The sequence below is a fragment of the Odontesthes bonariensis genome, chromosome 21, assembly GCF_027942865.1.
Source record: "Odontesthes bonariensis isolate fOdoBon6 chromosome 21, fOdoBon6.hap1, whole genome shotgun sequence".
NCBI lineage: Eukaryota > Metazoa > Chordata > Actinopteri > Atheriniformes > Atherinopsidae > Odontesthes > Odontesthes bonariensis.
The window spans coordinates 25,243,455-25,268,435 of NC_134526.1; the positions used below are offsets into that span (position 1 = coordinate 25,243,455).

Here is a 24,981-nt window from a genome sequence, read left to right on the forward strand (position 1 = left end):
TCCTTTTTTCCTGGTAATATACAAACAGAAACGACGGGTGGCTCATGACTGCAAAAAACAAAACTGAAAAAAAAAAACTTTTAATATGCCACAGAGTAGCATTAAATCCTTTTTTTTTTTTTTTAATGGAAAGGATATGTTACAAAAATAAACGTGTTCTCTCTCAAAACAAGGTGGTAGTTTGTACAGAGTTTTGTCTTTTGTATTGGTCCAGCACTTAGAACTCATTTTATGTGCGTGTGTGCCCTTTTTGTTAATCTCTACCACAATCAACTTGCCAAGAAAAGACAATGCACCAAAAAAGAGAGGCCAAAAGAAACCTTGAAGGAGCTGCAAAGCCGGAGTGTCTGACCACTTTACCACCTAATCCTACACATAGTGCCAAAATCACACTTTAAGGAGACCCATTTAAATACCTTGGACTAGTCTAATCAGATCCCAGACCCTTACCCCATAATCTGTGGTATCACTTTAAGATTGCACTCCATCAGCAGGACCCATCAAGTCTGAAGGCGCTGGAGCGTTTCGTCTTGAAGAATGAGCAAAAAGCCCAGAGACAAGGGATCAGATGCATAAACGGCGCACACAAAGCAAAATACATATGCCTTTTCCTGCTCATAAACTGGGATTTATAACGAAAGAATGTGCGGTGAGAATGTGAGCACCTTTCACATTCTTCAAACAAATGCGATCGCCCTACTGATCATCTCAATATAGAACATATCCGAAGCAGAATGTGCGTTCATCCTTTGCAGATGAAACAGAAGTTGCTGGTCCTCCGCTGCAGACCTGGTGTGATGTGAAAGCAGATGCACATTTTGGCTGTTGACAGATCACCACATGAAACTGATTTTTCCTTTTCTTCTGCTTCACTGATGTGTGTCTCAGTCGTATATAGAGTAAAATGGTAAATGGACTGTACTTGCATGCCGCTTTTCTAGTCTAGCTGACCACTCAAAGCGCTTCTAACACTAAGAAGTGTGCCTCTTTTCCATTGTTGCTTTCATTATCATGCCAATTTAGTTGCAATGCATACAATGCCTTCATACAAGATGAAAAACCAGGGGAGAGTCTGCTTTCATTCATGCCTAAATATGGGTGCAGAAATCAGGTTCTTGCACATGCGTATAGTTTCTTGATGATTGAGATTTAGAACCGAGAACCACACGTACACACAGCTTTACGAATCCAGTGGAAAAAATTTGGATACACATTTCTGCCACAGATTTAGTCATAATTCTACGGTTTTAAGCCACTGACCTGTAGAGATATTCCCCATGAAACTTGTAGCCGTAATTGCTACATTAGAAACTCTTCAAAGAATTATCTGCACACGTGATGTGTGCGAACGATACAACCCCATTCAAAAACTAACCTTAAAGGCAGGTTGTAAGGCAACCAAACAGAGAGAAAACATTTAGTTAACATTGAAAAAGAAAAAAGAAACTGACCACTGCTGCTATGTTGGTTTCACATCTTTACTGAGTCACAGTTTCACCAGCGAATCAAAGATGGGGGAAACACAGGTGGGGGAGAAAAATGTACACATCACAAAAGTTGAAAAAGCTTTTTCTGTCACAGACCAAAATGATTGTTGTTAAAAATCTTATGTACCGAAAGACAGTGGAAAGGAAGGATGATGAAGAAGTGGCTTAAGATTGAGCAAAGACAAACAAACAGCAGCTGACCCAACCCCACTCCCCCTTTTTTTTTTGCTGAAACCCCCACTTTCTCTGCGTTTCTTTGGCATAATCAGGCGGCAGCGCTGATCAAACAAAACTGAGCAGAACTTTTCTCTTCCCTCTGGCTCCCTCAAGTGGCAATGTACAGGTAATGCATGATTGCGGCTGAAGAGGATACATTCAAGACTGAGGCAGGGACACCGTTCACAGCTAAACACACATTTAGCAGCAACAAACACCAGGGCTAAAACAACAAGAGAGTGGAGCAAATACGGGAAGGGTTAGAGAGAAAAAAAAATATGTTCGGTCCGAAAAGTCACTTGTCACACTTCGCATCTGTGATTGTGAAGTTCTTTGAGGATTTCAAATGAACAGCAGGACCCATCCTCTGATCTTCCATTTATTACATAATCTGGATTATCTCCTGTTTTTATCGCCACTTCCCGTTACGCTAAAAGCCACACCAGAAAGTCTATGTCAGCAGATGTGTGGCACCACAGATGTGCGTGACACGCAATCGGATCACACATGTCCAGCCCAGCCGGTGCTTCAACCCTTCAATGACACACAGAAAAGAGGTCAGAGTAACAGCTATCCTTGCCCCTGATCGCCATCAAGTTCCTCTCTGCCTTTACAGCTCAAGAAGTCGGCTTGTCAAGTGTCAGTCTCCTTTCAGAGTCTGTGGGCTGAGAGTGGGCAGCTGATAATCCTTCGACTTCCGGCACCCAGACCCTAGCACAGGTCAGAGGTGTAGTCAAAATCCTTGAAGTAGTCCTGCTCCTTACAGGAGAGGGTGCGGCGCTCACGGGGAGGTGTGAGCGTGGGAGGCTCGGCGGTGAACTCCGTGTCAAAGTTGCTGACATCTTCCTTTCCTACAATGGTCGGGACGAAGGGGGGTGGGACTTTCCTCTGAAGAAGTGCCTCCCAGTCCATACCCTAAGGGATTGGTTACATTTGGTTTGTGGTATAGTTCATTTTCTCTCTTATCAACATTGATCAGTGCCTGAGGAAAGCCTTAAAAAATTTAAAAAAAAAAAAAACTCACCCTGAAAAATGGTTGTTTCTTGACATCCTCTGCATCCTTTTCTCCAGAACCTAGACGTCTTTCAGGGTTTCTTCTCAACAACTAGTAACAAGAAACAAAGAAGTCAGGACTTCCTTTTGTGACCAAGAACGACAACTTTCTGGAAACAGGATAACATATCCCAGGCTTCAATTTTCTATTTATTTATTTTTTTAAATCAGGAAGAATAAATGAGTGTCCGTCTGACCCGTCTCATGATGCCGATGGCCTCGGTGGAGAGGAAGCGCGGGTAGCGCACCTCGTCGTTCACTATGCTGTCAAAAACCTCCTCTTCATCGTCACCTGGGAATGGAGACTGAAAAAGACGCACAGAAATTTCCATGTAATTTTCATTATATATCATACCTTTGTGTGCCTTTAGAGCAAAGCCTCCAACGGCTTTGGTCTGAAGATATAAACAGAAATCACATGGTAGACATTACGAGTACAAGAATATTCAGAATATGGAGATGAGGCTGATTGAACTCATAAGACATCATCAGTAAGGACTTTTGCTACACAATTTTCAAATATTCTATCACATTTTCAGTTTCTCATCTTCGCATGTCATCTTGTTGTGATACAACTTGGGTCTATTGTCAAATCAAGTTAATCAAATATCAGTTCAGTTCTGATGTTTGAACAACTCAGTTCAGACTGACATGGGCAAAACAATATCAAGCCAGTGCAGGAGCTGTAAACAAGCTGTGGACACAATACTGGCTCACGTGTAGCAAACGTCTCAGCAAACTGTTTCTTGCGCCTTCAAAGCTCTATTTGTTGTCCGCTAACTCCTGCAACATTATTTAACTATTCAGTGTTAAATGCTCGGCTGTGTCCAGAAGCTAGCTGATCATTTTTGTCAATAATAAATAAGGCATTAATGAATTTTCTGCCAGCCAATCCTCTGCTTTTTACTGTGAGGCCGAGGACCTTATTTCTTGAATCTTTATTTTACTGAATTAATAGTTTCTCCTGTTTTGAGTGAGACTGCTACTTTTCCTTCCTGTCTTAACTTCCTTGCAAAGAGTTTAATTTAACCCTCCTCTCCGAAATTCACCCCATTTTATCAACCTGGCAGCATCTGAATATGTCTGCGTCATGACTGTGCGCTCTGGTGCTCTTCTGTCAATTGTAACAACACTCTTACATTGTTAAACCTCTGGGAATGTCAGCTAAGGGAATTTCCCTGAGCAAAAGTCCTCTTTTCGAAACACCCTGCGATGTCACCAATGCACCCAGCGATCACTGACTCATTTAACCACCTGAAAAATCTCTTACAGCTTGTAATCTTAACACAGAAAGCTAACATCAGCACTTAGTTCAACAGCTAAGCTAGCCAAACCAACATTAGGTTAGCTTGCAAATTGGCTAGCTTTAATGTGAGCAACAACTTGTTTTTTCAACTGTTTTGAGCTTTCCAAAGTTGTTTTGAAGTAACTAAATCTCTAACCTTTAATAACACCAATAATCTTCAGAATAATTTTTACTGTTTAGCAAGATTTTTTCTCTTTTCGGTTGAAAACCCTGTGTGGTCCACTTCATAGGGAACAACTGGGCAATCAGAACACACCCTAATTTACGTATCACTTTCAACACAGCTTTTCAAGTCTGAAAAGCTACGCAAACAGGAGTGAAGTCATTTATTTTCGATGATCTCCCTTTCAGGTAGACCTTTCTACTCTAATGTTTTTCCTTCTTTCATATTGACTGAGCCAAATAAATTGGACAAACTTTATCAAATGTTCGTTGCTTGGCAACTGATGTGACATGCATGCATCAAAGGTGATAATGAGAAGATTAACCCGGATGAAGCAAAGTTCACAACAACTAAACTCTTTACTCTGAGTGCAACAAAAGCTTCAACAGTACAGCCTTCTACATCATTTCCACCCCCAAATGTGCAAACTGAGTAGGACCTTGTGACATGTCTGAATGAAGCCACAAGAAGCTTGAGCAAAAAACTGAGGTACATCTAAAGGACTGCAAGCCACCTCTTTGAAAGGTCCGCTTAAAAGGTCCCGTCTTTGCACACTCTCTGCAGTAAAGTTAAAGTGCATTACTTGTCATTTTTCGGGATATGACATGCGGCAAAAGCCTCTTTATCCTCACCTCTCCAACCAGCATCTCATAGATGAGCACCCCGAGGCCCCACCAGTCCACTGCTCTGGTGTACGATGTGTCTGTCAGCACCTCTGGAGCCAAAAACTCAGGAGTACCACAGAATGTACTGGTTCTCTCTCCATAGCCCATGCCTTGGGAGGAAAAAAGAATAGGTTAATAAGAATAAAAATGCAATAAGATATATAGAGACTTCACTAAGGACACTTTTTCCTTGTGTATGGAATGTTTACTCTTGTGGTGGATGAGTAAATATTAAGCACACACCTTCTTTACAGAGTCCAAAGTCTGCTATCTTCACAAAACCATCTGTGTCAAGGAGCAAGTTGTCCAATTTCAGATCCCTGATAACGAAAATAAAAAGGATTCATATCCAGTGCTGACAACAGAGAGGAGGTACTTCTCCCTCCGTGTTGCATTGTAGATGGCAAGCAAAGATGGAGACGATCTGAGTACCCACCGATACACAATTTTATGGTCATGAAGGAACTGCAGACCCAAGACTACACAGGCAGAGTAGAACCTATTGATCAAGACATCAGGCAGCGAGAGAGGGAGAGTTTGTCAAACACACACAAAAAAAACAACTCAAAAAAGTATCAGAGGGAGCTTAGACGTAGACAGAGCTTTCCAAGAAGCTCCACACTTTTTTGTTGTTGTTGCTTTCACACGTGCAGCAGGACTCACACAGCACGGGGCTCAGAGAAGACGTCGGCATGTATGTGCATCATGAGGTCTCCTCCTGCAGTGTACTCCATGACAAAACACACATGTTCTGGCGTCTGGAAGCATGCAAACAGGTTGACCAGGAAGGGGTGGTGGGAGCCATTGACGGTCTCAAAGATCCGCTTCTCACACATCAGACTGAAGACAAACCGGGGGGGGGGGGTCATGAGACAGTCATTGTACGAGGTGTATTATGAGGGGATTGAGGCGTTTGTGTGCAGAGCAAATGTGGGTAAAATCAGCAAGTGCTGGTTACCTTTCCACCTCATCCCTAGCAACAATGTCTCCTTTCTTCAAGGCTTTGATGGCATACAGGCTGCTTGTCTTATTGTACTCTGACAGCAACACCTGAGGAGCACAGTAGAAGCTGAATTTAATCAGTCTCCTGTTAATGCGGTCATATCACCTGAAGAATGACGGCTTTTGCTGCATTACCGTCTGAGGGATTGGAGATTGTGTGTGTCCATTTTACGCTTGGTCCCTTTATGAATTGATATTCCACAAATATTGCACATGAAGTCTAGGTAACAGGCAACCTGAACAATAAGTACCTTCCCAAAGTGGCCCCTGCCGAGAACTGCGATCATCTTGAAGTCCTGCAGGCACAGAGGGCCTCTGCTGGTTCTGCCAGAGAGATGAAAGGCAGATTACGGGCAGTGCATGCAACATACAGCAAAAACATGTCCCACTTACAGGTGTCCCATGTGCTCAACGATATTTGTTCTCAAACAAAAGACATCATGACCCTGACAGTGTTTATGTGCTAACATATCCTGTAATCCGCATTAGTGATGACTTGACTTTATTATAAGGTGTTAGAAAAAAAGAGGTTACAGCACAGGCCCATATTGTGTGGGGGTGTGTTCCTGATGTCATGTTGCGTTGGCCACATTGCAGAAATACATGCTCAGGTGTTGGGTTATTGTGCGTGTGTGTGGGTGGTTACATGTGTGTGTGTGTGAGGGTGAGAGAGAGAGAGAGAGAGAGAGAGAGAGAGAGAGAGAGGTGAGGCGTGTATCTGCACCTGCGTAAAGAGTTGTGGGACAGCGATCTGGTTGGCTGCTCGTGAGCTGGGACATCCGGCGTCGACGGGGGCTCAATGACTGGTGTCTGTTCCTGAGACACACACAAAAAGACAAAGCGGGTTAAAAGGGAAACGCTGCTACAATGAAAACATACGAGTGCATAAAGGGGTAGATAAAGCAAGGGAGGAACCACTAATCAGGACAAAAAGGACTGCTAACATCTGTAAAAGAAGCAGATCGCCCCTCTATACGCCTGATTGTCAGATCCCCTGCCGGCTCACAGCCTCTCCTCTCCCCTCCACCTCCTCACTGTTAATTAGTCATCTAAAAAACAGCAGAGTAATTAATCCCATAATACTTCAACCCCAGTGCACACACCATCTGCTCCAGCCCTCTCCCCCGCCGACTCTCTTTCTGCTCATCGGATTCTGTCTGTCTGCGGCTCTGCTCAAAGTCACAGTCGTTTTACTGGCACCAGCATAAGCAGGGTGAGCCAAAGGATAGGATCCATGGGTGGGTGTGTGATGATTTAGAATAACAAACACAGTCAAAAAATGAATAAAAAAATGTAAAAAACATTGAAAAAGTCCTGACTCCTCATTTCTTTTAAAGCAAAAACTAATTTTTACAACTCCAATGAGCTTGAAAGCAACCTTTTCTTTATTCTTCAACACGTGGCGGCTCATTTGTGTCACCTGCCGAGGCTGAATGTGGCGCCGTTAACCCGGTTGTTGCCAGGCGACAAACACGACACCAATGCATTTATGGTAATCTCCATGACTCTCTGCAACAGTTCTGCTTTCCAAGTTTCTATCAGTTTGTAGACTGTTATTTTCAATCTAGTTGTACTTCCAATCCATGAATGCAAACCTGGTGTCTTTGTGTGCAGGTAGAACTTTACTACATCGGCAGTTTAGGATAATTGTCACGCTGACAAATAAGAGCAGTGGCAGATGAACAAAAATTGACAGCACTTTTCTGTCTCTTCAATAATGGATCAGCTGAAGGGTCAGAGGCATCTCTCAGGTCCTGTGTCAGGTCTTTGCTGGATTATTTCCCCTTTTATAAGGACATCACTTTCAGATACTGTTCATCTGCTGTAGATAGTGCTTTTTTAAAGGTCCTTTGTCCTCCACTCCAGTCTTCTCACGTTTCAAGGGCACTGACTGCACACCATGCTGAGATGTGCCAAGTTTTCAGCTAACAGATATTTGGAAATCCCCTCGTTGGTGAAAAAAAATACTAGTTCATGTTTGTCAAACTGTGTGAGTTTTTCAGAGATGTAAGGAGAGAAATGGGAACAAATGATAAGCCTTTGCAAAAGGCCGCTAGTAACAAAGTGTCAAAAGCTTCCATTTAAAATGGTCTCCTTACTACGCTGTTACACTATGTGGAGACACAACACTGGTTGGAGGTGGCCTTCCTCAGTCTGCCTCCTTTTCTGAATGGCCTCCGTCCATCTTACTCACCAAGGAGGTGGGGGAGTCCACCACATCTCTCCTGACTTCAGTTTTGGGAGCAGAGTCGGCGTCTAGGTTGAGCTTCTCCACGGAGATTTCTCTATAAAGTGTGCGTTCGCGAAAAAACAAAGAAGAAAACATCAGACTTTGCACTGCAGAAGCAACGAGTGGAAATCAAAAAGATTTCACTCCAAATATTGTAAGCTGCGCTGCGTCAGGTGTGGAGGTAAAAGTTACAGCACTAGTCGGTCAGTGCAGCTACATGCACGGCTGAGTCGAGCGTGACTTGGGCATTTAATTGCCCCACTGTCCTTGTCCCAGTATACACACATGGGAGGGAAACTGAGTTAATGACGGAAGAAGACTGAAGAAGCACCGAAGCTCCTTTTCTTAGTATTTAGAGAACTTGAACACATCTTAAAGCTCTTATCATGGCTGCCACTGAGATACTTGCTGAAAAGACTTTTGGTTGAAACAGCTTTTTCTTCACTTCCTGTCTTATTCTGAATTCCATTTTTTTGTCCTCACTCATTTGTAACTGTGGCTTCCTGCGTTTACTCCACAGCTGTTTTGTGCACAGTCATCACTCACTCTGTATACATACTCTCAGCTCGTTTTTGGCGTTGACTGTTTTTTTTGCTCTGGGTCTTTTTGACACTTGCTCTTTTTTTTCCGAATCCTGTCTTTTGCCTGCTCCTTGTCAGTAAGGCTGATTTGTGGACTGATCACCTGTGTTAACCGCAGCACCATTTAATAAACCTTGCTGTCTTTCCCTCTTTTTTGGATTTCACCTGGTTGAGTCCTACATTTGGGAAACAATAGATGCACATAACCTCAGACTACAAAAGAATTGTAAGCACTCTCAATGGTATTTTTTTCCAAACTTAACTTATTTACATACCCTGTACCCTGTGTGAGTGGGCTGCTTGGAAAACTGGGAGTGTACGCAGGTGTGTTGCTTCCACTGGGGATGGCGTTCCTCAGCAGGCGGACCCAGGTAGCGATGTCCACGTTCATCTGACGGGCACGCAGGAAAGCTTTACCTGAAACACACATGGTGGACTGTTCCGTATAATCACGAGGAAAAGTAAATGAGAACAGAATGCAAGCAATCGCATGTGACGAGGTAGGTCTTTAAAGATGTGACACAGCTGAGCTGTTGCAGGACCTGCGTTTGCATTTCATGAAATTCCAGGAGGAACCACAGGCCATTCCTCATAACCCCTCTGGTCTTTAAAAGCTTTAGGTAACGGCCATCAAGCTGGCATGGAGCTGAGTGTGTTAACCACCCTACAGATGTTGTCCAATCGGGGTGTAAACAGCTCAGCATTTGAAGAAAGAAAAAAAAAGTCCGCTCCACGATTCTGTAACTGGAACCGCCTTTTGTGTCAATAACTTGAAGTAGTCGTCTTCTGTATGACGTTGTAAGTCTCTTTGAATCAGGTTGAGGTCTGGACTTTGACTGGACCACTGCAACACCTCGATTCTTTGCTTTTTCAGACACTCTGTTGTAGATCTGCTGCTGAGTTTGAAATCATTGTCCTGTTGACGACCCAGTTTCAGCCAAGCTTTGGCTGCGGGGGCGATGTTCTCACATTTGATTCTAGAACACTTTGGTGTACAGAGGAGTTCATTGTCGACTCAATAACTGTAAAGATCCAGGTCCTGTGGCTGCAAAATAAGCCCAAATCATCAGCCCTCCAGCACAGGTGTTTGTGCTGATATGCTGTGTTTGGTTTTCTCCAAACGTGCTGCTGTGCAATATAACCAAACATCTCCACTTTGGTCTGGTCTGTCCAAAGGACATTGGGCCTCATGCAAGAACCGTTCGTACGCACAGATTTGTTCTTAAATCGTGCGTACGAGTGATTTAAGAGAATTTGCGCATTCACCAATCTTTTCGTATTTTACGTTTTCTGTCAGGTACGAACAGAATTTACGAGTGATCCAGACCTGTCGTAGGAGTTTCGTAAAATAGTCCGCTGTTATTCCAATCAAGTTTGCTTCATCAATAAATATACATTATACCCCATAATTATGCTGACATTATTCTGTTTGACTTAAATTGTGCACTAATAGAAGGTTAATTTGAATCTGTATATAACGAGGTCAATGGGAAGCGTAACTAGTGGCTGTCTTGCTACTTTTGGATGCCTTAGTGCGTCAGGCTCTTGGAAGAGAACGTGTGGAGACAGACGAATGGCTGACATCGCGATTAAGATTCCCAAGGACTGTGCTGCTACAAATATGCAGCTTGCTAGAGCCACGACTCCAGAGAAAAACACGCCGATCAAACCCAATTCCACCACACGTCCAGGTCCTCACCACCCTTGGATTTTTCAGGGGGAGATTGGAGACAGATCGGGGGTGTCCCAGTCCTCTGTGAGTCGTGCGCTCCCCTTGGTCATCAAAACTCTCATCAGTTTATCACCCATGGTACATCAGATTCCCATACATCGCTGTCCAACAAATACAAATTAAGAGGGACTTTCATCCTGTGGCTGGACTGCCAATCATAATTGGAGCACGAGACACATATACGCATCAAAACACCCGTGCTGTCGTGGAGCGCACTGAGCTGAAGGCCAGGTGGGTGTGTCTCGATACCTCGTTCATGGCGCAATATTGCCATGAACGAGGGTCTCTTACAACCTGAACCAGCCCAGGCAGACCAGAAGCTGTGGTGCCAGAAGACCCCCCTCATGGACCACCCCATCAAAGAGCCATCATGATGAGGCAACAACTGATTGCACGGCTTTAGTTGCAGTAATCGATCGCCTGCCCATGGTGAGACGTTTTCTTTAAGCCATTTTCATATCAAACCATTTATTTTTTTATTTCGGTGACATGGTATTAACAGCACTCCTAATTGCTTCCTATTTTTTCGTTTTAGCAGGTCCCGTAATTCCACTGCTGACACTGCTAAAAATGACAGATTTTCCTTTTTGGATCTCTGAAAGCAGAACTTCAGTCTCAGAGCCCGTAAAGTTGTTCTTTTTGCGCCTTGATGCCATTCTCATGTAGCCTGGGCGAAAGCCGACTGTTGACTCTGTCAAACAGTCTGGGAAAACCCAAGAGGAATCCGTTTCCATGGAGGGCGGGACCTTACCCAGCAACTTAAATTCATTGGAGTAACGGAGTTCCCTTAACCAATCATAATGTTTAGAAATGACGTTGGTTATGCGCCGAGGTTCATGCTTACTCTCGCGAGGCTCTAGCTCGCGAATCACGCTTCCCACATCCGCTTTCATTATACCGGTACCATTTGATAAATCAAACTTTTCCCAAAGCCAGTTGGAAGGAGAGCTTCGACATCCTTGCCACTAACAATATTGAAGAGGCATTCCTCTTGCTCTCGTTTTAATTGTGTAATGCTCTCCAGAGTTGAGACAACTTCATGGATAGCTTCTAGCGTTCTTCCGTCGCCATGTTTATTTCCGCTGCGGTTGAACTACAATTATATGGACTACAATGGACTCCGCGCGTGAGTTCTGCGTCACCACTCGCAACTGTTTGCTGATTGGCAAAACACTGAGCGAACCGAGGTAGGGGGATTTGGCCAGACTATGTGCGGAGCCAAAATCTTTGGGCGGAAGTACGTAGGATGGCGTCGCCAGGCTAATTCTCATGACTCAACACTCAACACTTCCTGGCACAGGAGAGAGGAAGCACAGCCTTATATGGTATAATTTAGGGCGTGGAGTATGCAAATCTACTATCCTCGTGCACGTGAACTTAAATACGCACGAGTGGGATTCATCATTTACGCAGGTCGTTTACACACTTTTTCCGAAGTTAAGAGCGTTTGTTGAATCTGACGTGGCGTGTTCGTACAGACCTTCTTACGAAAAAAGTACAAGAAATTTAGAATAAAAATACGAAAAGGTTCTTGCATGAGGCCCATTGTTCCAGAAGTCTTGTGGTTTGTTCAGATGCAACTTTACAAACCTAAGCTGTGCTGCCATGTTCTAAGCTTGAAAAGCTGTTATTCTTTATGATGAAAGGCATCATTGGGAAATGAAAATGTTTGGTGTGTGTGTGTGTGTGTGTGTGTGTGTGTGAGAGTGTGTGCGCACTCAAACTCACCGTGCTGTTTAGAAAAGACTTTCTTCTGCCTCTGGAGTCGTCGGCCTCTCTCTATAACGGGGTTGAAGAAGGTCACCTGACACATACACAGGTAGATATTATTGGATGTTAAAACAACAAATTGCTCCCATTCTACAGGTGTGCGTACAATCGAACAAGAATCCCCATATACGTGGCACCTGGATGCAGAAACGCATCACAAGAAGCAGCGTGGGCTTAATCTGATCATGTGTCATTTGCACTTTTACACCTTTGATAACTGCAGCTCATGTCAGATTGGATGTCCCGTGTGTGTATGTGTATGTGTGTGTTTGCTATTCTTATTCCCGCCCCGTACCTCAGCCAGCAGCAGCCCCTGGGGCTCCAGTTCCAGCTGGACTTGGTGCCTTTGGTTGTCCAGGAACTCCTCCAGCTTCAGATACTTCAGAGCGCACACGGAGCGGTAATCTCTCCAGTGCACCGCTATCTCCATCTCCCTGGACTAAACACAACACACAGTAGGGATGTAACATGAAAGATTATTTCTCCACTTTGATGAATTTCAAAACCGCATGTCCCAAGATCACTAGATCACTATTTCAGGAACACGATCCAAGTACTTGCGTGTTTATACAGCATGTTTATACAGGAACAGCATTTGCAAATTAATGATTAACAGTGTTTTGTATACATGTTTTTATTATTCAAAGGGACTCTGGGATTCAGAGAGGAAATGCAGATGAACTGATGGATATGCCTCAGTCTCTCTGTGACTGAGCTTCTGTCTGTGTCTTACTCTCTCCAGTTCCACAGTGAAGGTCTGATCCCAGGCTTGCTCTCCCACTGTTCTCCAAGCAGTCTGTCCCACCACTGTGTTCTCCAGCTTCAGCACTGCGCTCACCTCCGCTGTAAAGCACACACGTCAACAACTGTGTGTTGATTCTAACCATGACATCTGTATTTATGAATGAAAAGATGCTGAGGACTGGAGAGGAAACGGACCTAATGTCATGAGGAGCGTACTACTAAGCAAGTTCAAAAGAGCCTGGCTTTCTTTGTGTTGGCTGGCTCGACAAAACCAGACGCTCCACTCAGAGATAAAGGGGGGGTTTTCATGCATCATTTAATGCTTCTTCTGCGCAAAATATATCAAGTACCTGACACCTATTTCATAATGAGGTGTGAAAAGTATGAAAATCATCAAAAAAACAGAAATGCTGCATTTAAGACGAGAGGAACGCTGCCAGAAAACAGTTTTCTGTGCAAACGAGTGAATCGATATCTGCCTGATGCTCATGTCATGTCAGCTGCACGTGTCGCTCTTAAACTTTCAACTTGAGAAGAGGTCCATTTAGCTCTGACTCTGTGTTTCCTGCCAGCCCACCGTGACAGCTAAAGTTAATTTAGAAGCACTTACAGGAGAGCTCCTCGTTCTTGCTGGGGATCTTGAGGCTCATGCTGCTGGTGCTGCGGCTGTACAGGCCGCTCAGTTTGAACGAGGGCCGTCCGTCTGCGGGGGAGTATGAAGGAAGAACCACTGGGGTTCCTCTGTTCCGCCCCGGAACGACCTCCAACAGCCCAACACAGCCCAGAAGATGAACTTGAAGAGTACCTGGGAAGGAAAAAGAAATCCAATCACAATCGACTAAACCACGACAGGATTTTTTGCCAAACAGAGAGCCCTTCGTAACTTCTGCGACTACCTGTGAGTGGCGACGGTTTGCTCAGCGTGCTGTACTGGTTGTGGACATACGGGGTGCTGTGGCGGGAGCTGAAAGCTGACGACGAGGCCAGCACCAGCTCCTCCTTGATGAGGCAGGCTTTTGGATGATCCTCTGGCAGCTCCTGCAGCCGCTGCTCCAGAGCGCACCGGAGCAGGTCCAGACGCTGGGACGACTCGCTCAGACCGCACTGAGCCTGCAGAGGACAGAGGTCTTTTTTCTTTTTTTGCAAAGCTGCATGTTTTAACCTTGGCGAGGACGTTAAGTAGTTGCAGGAAAAGCACTAAGAATGAAGAGGAAAACTCAAGTACAAATAGAAAGATGCGAATGTGCTACTGAAACTGTAAATCTTCATATAAGGGAGAATGCTAACGATCAAACTCAAACTCACTTTTTTTATGTTTTCTACTTTGCTCTGAATAACAAAATCAAATCAAAGCTTTTAGTTCACAGACCACATTATATAAAAGGTAATGACGCATTAAATTAGGTCATTATGAAGAAAAATATGCAAAACACACTGATTCACTTTCTTGCTGTGATCAAGAAAATCCAAATACCAGCCCCATTAAAACTCGCTATTTTTGTAAGATAATAAATGGATTATAAATATTCAGGTCAATTATATGTATCTATATACATATAACAAATAGTGTAACAATATGTGAAACAGAGTATAAAAGAAAATACCTATTGTACTAAAACTCCTGAGAAATGCAGGCATGCTGGTGTTCTGTAAGAGCAGCGGCTGTCTTAAATCGTGCGCACCACTCCTTAAGGATGAAATGCACAATGTACCTGCATCCTTATTTAACCTTACCTTTATAGACTAAAACTCCAATCACAAATTTTGTGTTTCAGGTGTTTAGTTAGCCATACACTGCTGAAATATTGTGAGCTGAGCCAAACTTGGGTTACGGCATGTGTTACACTGGCCAGATGTGGCCCAAAGGCCCACAGAAAATGCAACCCCAGGGGCACCTCTGAGTTTGGGCAGCAACACTCAGCCTGAATAAAAAGTATCAGTCAAGGCCGAATGTGGGTGAAAGAAAGCTACAGACGTGTGTCTAAATTTTGCCAACATGCTATCTGGAACATCTGCTGTGAATGGATCGTCTTCCTGTGTTGACTTCACCTTTAAATAGACTACAAAACCCTAGCCTGGCTGACGCGTCCACATCTCGATGAGATGGTGGTCTGGGAACTAGGTGTGCATTTTCTCGTATTTGAGGCGTGGTTTACGAATGCCTAGAGCCGTTTATTGGGCGCTACGAATGTCTATCAAATGGCGTCTGGTTCTTCCCATGCTGCTTTGCGCGCGATTCATAGCCAATTGTATCACTTATACCAGATGACGTATGTAGAGCGACAGAAATTCGACGAGGAAGAAGGCAATGAAATCTTTCAACGCCAAACGTTGCTCTTTTTTAAAAGTAAACTTGCATTCTAAGCTACTTAAAACACTTTCTAAGGCTGCATCGAACGGTAACGTTGTGTCCGCTGTCATGTTGGATTAACACTCTACAAGCTTCGGTGTCGCGCATAGACGTCGTCATCGTCTTGCTGCCCCCCCCCCACGTGTTTTTTTTTTTCCTCATTTGATTTCCTGGGTTTTCTTACTCTACTTTTAGGACATAGATAAATGGGAGATGGTGTTTCAGGTCATATTGATACAGAATCTGAAAGCTCTTGAGTGTTCACAGTCTCTGAAGCATCACTCCTCTCTGTTTTCTGACCTCAGCCATGGCCTTCTTATCTTGGACCTTTCCCGCACCCAGCAGGCGCAGCATGTTCTTGGCTCCCTCGGCCATGGCGTGCTCTACGCGATAGTGATGCCAAAGCTCCTCCACACGCAGCTCCACCCCAAACAGGTCCGGCTTACCTGGGAAAAATGTGCCAGATTCAGTCGAGAAGCATATGACGCGGCAACATGCAGTGAAGATATCTGGCAGCAGCAAAAAAAGATGGGAACGACTCAGACTGAAGGGCTTTTAAGGTTCCAGTGGGATATTTATGGGGATGTATTTGTCAAAAATGCTCAATAAAATTCACATACATGTGACAGAGAAAAAAGGAGCAGTGTTTTAGTTATCTTTGAGCCATTTACATTTATAGACATCAAAAGTCCACCAGTTTTCTGGACAAACCAAACATTGACTTAGCGGCCACCGTCATGCTTATTAAGGCAGTTTGTTGCAGTCTACATTTTTACAGCTAGATGTCACTAAATCCTTAACATTGCTGAAGTCCCTATAATACACAGTTGCCTACTAAGAAGGTCTTAGGTCTTTGAGGGAGTGCTGTTCTCAACTCCATTCCTCCAGGTGGCTTAAAAGAAAAATGGCAGCTTGAGGTTACTCTGAACTTGTGTGTTAGGGCTTGCAGAGCTAAAACATCTTAGACTGTTGGAATATTCCCGGCATTTTATTTATCCCTTTTGGTCTCAGTCATCTCACGTTTAATACCAAAGATCGCTTGTAAAATCCGGTGTGTCGGAATAAAACTGTTGTTACCGTTTGTAAACGCGTGTAAAGGCGTGGTGGTCGAGCAAGCTCCAGAATGAAAGAGGAAAAGAGCACTCTAACCGTGACAAGGAAGCAGTAAATCTGAGTCAGAAAGCATTCATATCCAATTGTTTGATAGAGGTTACATTCTAGTGCACCAATAAAAACCTGTAGAAATGTGTAAGGTGAACAGATTTTTGCATTAATACAGCTGAAACGCACTTCCTGGTTTGACTGCTTTGTAGGCTGGCCGGCCTTTACAGCCAGTACTTTAGAGTTTAGAGAAAATGCAGAAGAATCATAGCTAAAATAATCCTGTAGCTTCTTGAGAAAAGCCTCAGACCATTAAGTCAAAATGTGCCTAACGTCTTACTTTATCTCTGTTTATGACCTTCAGCTACAAAGTGAAATCTTAAATTTCTTCTTCATCTTCCTATGTTTGTTTTTTAAATCAGCCGTGGCTCTGTAGCGTTTGGTGCTGAGCTGCTCGTCCAGTTAAGAGTTGATCCAAAACAGTAAAGGTGTGTCACATGGAACCAAAATATGAATTCAAACAAGCAAAAAAAAAAATCTCCATGGAGACCTGCCAGGCTGGGAGATCCTTTCTAATCACTGTGAAAGACTCTTCTCACATACGAGCGGTCCATGTTTGCTCACGCTAATGTGCAAACATTGATTTCAGCGGCTTTTAAGAGGTAAAGTGATAGCATGTGGAGAAACAATAGAACGATAAACAAAATAATCTCATAAGTTAAGTGCTCACGTCAGTGAGTTTGGAATCTTTGCTGCAGCACTGAGCTTTTTTAACCTCTCTTTCATGTCTCGCTCCTTCCACGCCTGCACTGCACTCTCATGCCATATCTGAGTCAGTCCTCTGAGTCAGTGCGTCTCACTTCCTTCCTGAACCCCCTGCATCTGTCCTGCCTCCTCCCTAACCTCTGCTAAACGAGGCATGGCTTTTAGCCGTTGCACAACATCAAGGGGATGCCGGAACATCAATAAGGCTCTAACCTGAGAGGGCGAGAGGGCTGTAATGGACAATGCGAGCGCGAGCATGTGTGTGTTTGACTGGGAGATCTTGCACTGAGAAGTTCTGAAGCAGGAATCGATCGATTGCCACTCGCATCATGAAATATGCAGTATTTATGAGGGTGGCAGGTGGGATGAAAGAGGCGGTGAAAGATGAGAGACTGGATACAAAACAAAGGCTTGATAAGTACTTTGGTTGTCCTCAGACTGCTCCGTGGCCTGCATGGCCTTTCGAATCTGCATACGGATGATGTCAATCTTTGTCTTGCTGTCCTGCAGCATCTTCTGGGCCGTCTGGAGAAGCTTCTTGTCCTGAAAGAGCGTCGCGGAAAGCAGAGGGAGGTCAAAAGGCGGGCACACACGAAGCATTAGAATGTACAGAAAACGGTGACAAAGAACGTGACAAAGACAGCAGTGTACCTTGGTGCCCCCATTGGCGTATATTGGGATCATGTTCTCTGCTCCTTGTTTGACCTTTAGCTCGATGTTTAGCTGCCGCTCCAAAGCTGCAATGCGGCGCTGAGTGGCCGACGTCCGATTGACTGAGCTTGGAGATTTGGCGGGATCTGCCAAGGAGAACAGATGGATAGCAAACGGTCGGGTTACTTTTGGTGCATTTGTTTATAGCATCATAGCTGTCCTCTGGCAGAAGATTAAGTTGCTGGAAGAAATGTATGTATATTTAAGCTCAAAGTATTTCTCATAACGACATCGGAAGCATAGAATAGATTTTTATATCTTTAAAAAAGGTCACTTGCTTCAGCTTGTACTAATCATAGACATGATTTAAAAGACCGATTTTGTTGGTTTCAGATTTAAAGCAATGCAGTAGTGACTTTAAGTGCAATAACACTGATGACCACTAGGTACTGGCTCCAAAACATCTCTGGCTCTGACGGATGCTCATTGAACAAGCCCCAGTTTCGCTCATGAAAGTACATTTTTCCTCATAGTGGGGATTTAGTAACCTGACTCTCGTCATCTGGCTGCGTTCACCAACTACACTCGGGGGCGTTCCCTTTCCTCACACAACCATCTGAGGAGCCTGGGAGTCATATGTGTTTCGTCCGATTAGAAAATAATCAGAGCCAATCATTAATCGCTGGGTGGGACTTTGGATGAATGGGCGGCGTTATGGCCGCATTATGGCCGCCCATTCATGCTCCAGAGGGCGGGAGTCAGGTAAGCTCTGAGCTACGTCATTGTGAGTGGCTGAAGTGGCGTGTCAGTCAAGATGACGGACAGATTCTTCATCCAATCACATGCACGAGTTTTAGAAAAAATAGCCCCATTTGAAATCATGTCGGTTGTGGGCTCGTCCCAGATGGTATGCGAAAACCAGAGGGCGGGAGCCAGGTAAGGGATTTAGTTGCACTCTCACAAATGTGCTGGTAGTCCTTTTAAAAAGCAAAGGCAAACATAAAGTGCAAAAGTCTTTAAAAAAAAAGTATGTTAAGTCTTCTTTGAATATTAGAAAGACAAGAAATAGACGCAGTCATTTGTTGTTACTTATCTAAGCAGGTTTGATTTTCAATAATCTGAAAACAAATGTCTGCTAGAAAGCAGGAAATCAAGTAAGACAATCATTGCATTATGCTTTGATATAATATATAATGGATGTACTGTTAGAAGACAGTATGATAGATTATTTCACAAAGTCGACTGCTTTTGAGACCAATGCATTGGTGATGCTGTTTTAAGTATGTTTAAAATGCTTTAAAGGAGGGATACACAATTACATCACCATTGCATTGGGTGATAAATGGTTTAAAATAAAACACAAGTTAGATGGCAAAAATGCAATATTGTGCATCCCAGCTTTTAAAAGGACAGCCCTCACATCCTACATCCTAACAAACCCCTCCTCTGTGGTGGCTACAGTACCTTTGTTGTCGTCGTTGCCCTTGACAACAATGTGTGCATCCAGTTCCTGGAGCTGAGCTTGGAGGGACTCCAGCTTGCGCTTCGAGCTGCGAAGCTGCGAGTCCACCTGCTGGGCATTTCTCTTGTCTGTCGTGGCCCTGCGCAGATTCTCTGCACCCTCCTTGATCTTCAGCTCCTTACGGATCTCCCTCCGGATCTTCTCACGGTGTTCATCCAGACGCTGCTGCACGCTGGAATCTGAGAAGTCAGAGTTTTGGTCCAGACCGAGCTGCTGGAGAACCGAAAGCCCGTCTGGATCAGTCTGAAGAGGGAGAAAAGGAGGGTGATTTGATTAAGGAGAGGAGATGTGTCGATGAGATGTGTGTCGAGTAGATTTCATGTGAGTAAAAGAAAGAATTTAGCCCACTGTGTACTAGAGAGATTCTTCAATTTAAGTTGAAAAGAGAAACCAGTTCAAAGGGCTGCTGGGCTGAGGTTACATCGGACAAATCTGAAAACAATCAACCTGCACACTTCTACAACCCCTGGCAAATGTAGAAGTGTTCACTATCTCTACAAAGTAGCATTACCACTCTTGGAGGATAGTCATTCAGCTGTTATAGACCCCCCCCCCCAAAAAAATTCTCAATTAATTTGAATTCAGATTGAGATCCGGACTGTTTGATAGCCACATCATTAAAGTGTCTTTTCTGAAGAAAAACGCATCACCGAACCTCCAATCAATTCATCAAATAAGAAAAGTGTCCATCTGTGCATTTACTGTAGAGGTAATGACTGCCATCTGCCCTGGTCCTTTACCTGATATCAACCCCATACCATCAATGATTTTTCTCTCTTCAGGCAGTCATCTTTATATGTTTTACTGGATCTGCAGCAAACAAAGGTTCCAGCATCATTCCAAAAAATTTGAATAGAGTAAATTTGAGATGTATGCAGTGAGGAGCCGTATAAATGTAGATAGATGGCTTAAATGAACGACTGCCAATCAAAGCAAGAAAGCCAAGAAGATGCTATGGTGGGTCATCCAGACAGACTATCCTCTGAAGTGAGTATAAGTTAAATCTTTTTGTAATTTGATTGTAGTAAGACAGTCAGTGTTCAGATATTATGGGATAACACTTTCTGAGTCTCATAGTTTGATGCACCGTCCTACTCACAATTATGTTACCGACGACATACTGTTTTATGCGAGTGTCAGTTGGTTGCTAGGACTTTGTGTTTAATGTCACATATCAGTACTGTTTAAAGACATTTTCTTGACGCATGAAGGCTATCTCACCTAAATTTATCACCAGCTTAACTTTTTTTTAATGACATCGACAATGGGAAAGCTTGATTCGTCACTCCAGCGAACGCGTCTCCACTGCTCTAGAGTCCAGTGGCGGCGTGCTTTGCACCATTACATCCGACGCTTGGCATTGCACTTGGTCATGTACGGCTTGGATGCAGCTGCTCGGCCATGGGAACCCATTCCATGAAACTCTCTACGTACTGTTCTTGAGCTAATCTGAAAGCCACATGAAGTTTGGAGGTCTATAGCGATTGACCCTGCAGAAAGTCGGCGACTTTTATTCTGTGCACTAAGCGCCTCAGCATCCGATGACCCCGCTCTGTCATTTTACGTGCCCTACCACTTCATGGCTGAGTTGCTATCGTTCCCAATCGCTCCACCTTTGTTATAATACCACTGACAGTTGATTGTGGAATATTTAGTCATGAGGAAAGTTCACAACTGGACTTGTTGCACAGGTGGCATCCTATCACGGTACCACACTAGATTTCACTGAGCTCCTGAGAGCGACCCATTCTTTCACAAATGTTTACAGAAGCAGTCTGGATGCCGAGGTGCTTGAATTTATACACCTGTGGCCATGGAAGTGATTGTAACACCTGAATTTAACTATTTGACTGGGTGAGTGAATACTTTTGGCAATATAGTGTAAGCTCAATGGCTCTGCACTTATTTGCATATATAGACTTGTGCAGTTAAGTGAAAATTACAAGGTGATTTAATGTAAAGACCTGTGCTTGATTTAAAAAAAAAAAAGGCTCATCAAGGCTATGTAATAGTTGTGCAAAGACGGTGTGTGTGTTCAGCTGTCAGATAAAACATTTGTGTGTCATAACTGTGATTTTTTTTTTTTCTTCTACAAAATGAAACTGTCAAATGAACATCCTCCACAAGTCGTGGGTTTCTATGTTTGCACGGGTTGTAATAAAGTGAAGCACTGTGGGAAAACAGCAACTCTGAACATGTAAAATCTGCCAGGCAGCATCTAAGCAGAGGCACCGTTTAAGTACGTAAAGATCTGAGTGCTCACATCAGCTCTCCTGCCGACCAACACTAACCAGATTACAGCAGCTTAGAACGGCATTGATGCAGACCAAAATCAATCGGGGTCTCTTCCTCTTCTGAATGGATCACGTGTAAGTAAACACAGAGTGTGTGTGTCTAAAAAAATGTACCACATATATGGGGGGAAAAAATGCAAACTTGTGTATTGCAAACAGTAAGAAGAGGGAGATCATAGCAAACTCATTTCCCACCAGATTTTTAGACAGTCATCGATATGCACAGGATGTGAAAGAAAAGACGATCCATCTGACAAGCTTTGGAGTTTTTCCTGCTTCCAACTCATCAACAAAAAGAGGCAACTCCCCACTTGCTGCCTTATATCTTCATACCCTTCAAACCCTCAGATAATCAGTGTTATTCACTTCACCTGTAAGAGGTTTTAATGTTGTGGCTGATCAAAGGCTGATCGAAATTTGACTGCTCTCTTGGGATATTTTCAAACTTTTAAAATGCCATATGGGATGGTATTCAAAATCCTATTATTATTATTATTATTATTATTATTATTATTATTATTATTATTATTCTAAATCCTACTATTTTTTTCTCCTTAGTTTAATTTGTTAACATACTTTCATTTTTGCTTCAGTAATTTTCCTGGCCTGCAATACAATTAGAAAACCACAATACGGGGCACATGTTCGCAAAAGAAACCTTCTGTTAACAGTCCAGAGGTGGTGTCAACTTCTCTGGGCTCGGAGGCATCTTGGATGGACCATCACAGAGGAATCGTGTACTGTGGTCGGATCGATCGGTAATCAAGATCAAGGCAACCAGTGACGGAGCCAGAAACTTTCTCCAGGTGTGTTCATGGTTAGACCATTACAGACCGTAGCTGTCTGTTTAAAGCGATGCTTCAACACTTTGCATGCAGCCACTTTTAATGTCCCCTGCAAATTCAGATCAAACTGAGGATAGCAAGCGTGATAAGATCGCTTAAGCACTCTGTTACTACTATCTGTAATTTGACATCAGCAAAAGGAGCAGGAACTTACAGCGCTGCACGTTCCTTGGCACCTTGCCAAAGCTAAGAGTCCTTTCGCGGATGCTGAGTTGATTAAAAAGTGCACAATTAACACGGAGTTGCAAAACTGAAGAAAAGAGTGGCAGAATTGTGTCCGTTGTCATTGATGGGGCTCCGTCTACGGTGGGTACAAATAAAGAATGATAGTCAATAAGGCCGATGGTTTCATTCAGACGTTTCAAGATGTTTGCGTTCCAGGATGTTTATTTTTCACTGTTGGTGGGTCTGTAAGCGTTAAAGGCCACATATTTTGGCCCTTCTCTTTGTGTGCTAGATCCAGTTCGGCTCTTAGGGGAAATGAATTGGGGAACCCTGGTGTGGGATATGTATAAATTTTTTTTTGGTCCCTCCTATTCGCATATGAAGGCATGGATGGCATATAGAAGTAAACTGTGTTTGTGTGACTCCTAATTGGTCAAAGGAGATAAGCACTGGTTTCTATTGTTAAGCTTTGTGAATAGCTGAATGAGATGAAAATTTTACATTAAAAGAAAATTAAATAATTACTAATAATTCTCATAAAAAAATGTGTGTATTTATCTTCTAACTTCTTAGCACATTCAGATGTTTTTATTGCACTTTTTGTCTGTTCTCTTACTGAACTCTGTTTACCCTTGATCCTTTCGATTTTATTGTTTCACTCTGGTTTATCCGTTTGTTTTATCTCTAATGTGTGCTGTGAAATAAACAGGGCTCCGAACCGGTTCAAGGAACAAAAACGAAAACCGAAAACGAACGGAATTTTACGAGGAACGGAAACGGAAACGAAAACGAAATGGTCTTCAACTGTTCCGGAACAGAAACGTTATTCTGAAATCCACAAAACCGGTTAATAACGTTTTTTTTTCGTTCTCTATATATTTTATAAAATTTCACAAAAGCAAAGCCTTTTTCAGGGGAAAAAAAAAGACTACTTCCGGTTGTGTTGACGTCACCTAGTTCCAGCGTTAGCCCCACAAGCCTGTTTTTGACACTGATAAGTAAAATCTTACCCGTCGTAGTTTTTTTGTGATCAAAAGTTGTTTTAGTTGTTTTATGCAGTAGGATGTTATGACCATACAGCAGATGAATCGTTACTTTAATGAATCCGAAAGTATGAAATGTTAACGTTGTCAGGTTTACTGACAAAAAGGATTTAAGTGTCAGTAGGAGGACACTGTCGGGACGAATTAAACATTTGTTTCAATCGTCACCCACGCCTTAATGCTGGGTCAAAATAAAACAGGAGGATCCACTATAAATTCTGCAACAGGGCTCAAGTAAGTAGCCTAAAGTAATAATAATAGAATAAGTGAATTAGATGAAATATAGTCTTCAGAATGGCAGAAAAAAAGCTTAACAGAAATTTGGATCTCTTACATTGGCGCACGTGTTTCATTCGTCCCGGCTCTCCCCCACTTATCCAGAAATGTTTTTGATAAGAAATTATTTATCATAGAATAGGCCTATAGGCTACAGTAAGCTATGTGGGATGGATAGCCCATCTGAATGTTTTTGGATGCTGCCGGTGATTTATTATTTTTGGGCATAGAGCTACGGTGTAAATCAAGGGCAAATACTAATGAGTACGTCTATTCTAAGGTAAAGTCCACACACGTAGACTTGATAGGCCCACCAAACACTGCCGGAACGATAAGAACGAACGATATTTTACGTTCCGAACCGGTTCAGGAACTATATGTTGGTGGCGGAACGCAAGAACGAAAACGTTAAACATGCCTGAACCGTTCGGAACGGAACGATTGAAAAATTATTTCGTTTTCAAGCCCTGGAAATAAATATATTTTTCATTTAATTGGACAAAAAAAAGGTAAAGGTAAGGTGAGGTTGTGGTGGTTGGGAAGTATTGTTTTCATTGCTTGTTTCTAATGTTTCTATCATTCTTTGCTCTTACACAATTTGTGCTATTTCAGTTTGTATAAAAGGTGCTATGCAAACAAAGTCTGATTGGCTGATTGATTAATTGACTGATTGATAAAATAAGTGTAGCTAGATGCAACTCCAGTTCTGTGGGTACATGAGCTGCCTTTTGAGGGACTTTACCACTAGTTATCTAGGATAGCCAGGCTTATGTGGGTGGCAGCCATGGCCACCCCTTGGCCACTCCTTGGCTCTGCCCCTGAAACTGGGGAGAAAAAACTTGAAATATTGCTTTAGAAATGCACAATTGCTGTATTCCTCTTTATATTTTTGTATGAAAACATGTGACAAGAATATGTAGCAGTAATAGACTTTAAAATCCAGTTTTCATCGTCTGAAAACATTAATTAGATACTGAATAATTAATGTATAATAAAAATGATTAAAGGTAGGGTAGGAGA

The 24,981-nt window shown here is 43.1% G+C and overlaps 1 protein-coding gene across 3 annotated transcripts in view; it reads right to left on the reverse strand.

Moving 5' to 3' along the window:
• Positions 1-1,460: 1,460 nt before the first annotated feature.
• The window catches only part of pkn1b (protein kinase N1b), a 42,900-nt gene continuing 19,379 nt past the window's right edge, over positions 1,461-24,981 (reverse strand). For all 3 annotated transcript variants that reach the window (XM_075453111.1, XM_075453110.1, XM_075453109.1), the window contains exons 2-22: positions 19,281-19,581; positions 17,817-17,962; positions 17,588-17,708; positions 15,600-15,745; positions 13,846-14,059; positions 13,560-13,754; positions 12,939-13,048; positions 12,501-12,644; positions 12,164-12,239; positions 8,979-9,120; positions 8,087-8,177; positions 6,617-6,708; positions 6,144-6,216; positions 5,849-5,940; positions 5,554-5,730; positions 5,327-5,389; positions 5,134-5,210; positions 4,858-5,000; positions 2,954-3,061; positions 2,728-2,808; positions 1,461-2,618 (exon numbers count right to left, since the gene is read on the reverse strand). In XM_075453111.1, coding sequence (XP_075309226.1) covers positions 2,415-2,618; positions 2,728-2,808; positions 2,954-3,061; positions 4,858-5,000; positions 5,134-5,210; positions 5,327-5,389; positions 5,554-5,730; positions 5,849-5,940; positions 6,144-6,216; positions 6,617-6,708; positions 8,087-8,177; positions 8,979-9,120; positions 12,164-12,239; positions 12,501-12,644; positions 12,939-13,048; positions 13,560-13,754; positions 13,846-14,059; positions 15,600-15,745; positions 17,588-17,708; positions 17,817-17,962; positions 19,281-19,581 — 2,796 coding nt within the window. In that variant the 3' untranslated portion in view covers positions 1,461-2,414. The remainder of the gene's footprint in view (positions 2,619-2,727; positions 2,809-2,953; positions 3,062-4,857; positions 5,001-5,133; positions 5,211-5,326; positions 5,390-5,553; positions 5,731-5,848; positions 5,941-6,143; positions 6,217-6,616; positions 6,709-8,086; positions 8,178-8,978; positions 9,121-12,163; positions 12,240-12,500; positions 12,645-12,938; positions 13,049-13,559; positions 13,755-13,845; positions 14,060-15,599; positions 15,746-17,587; positions 17,709-17,816; positions 17,963-19,280; positions 19,582-24,981) is intronic.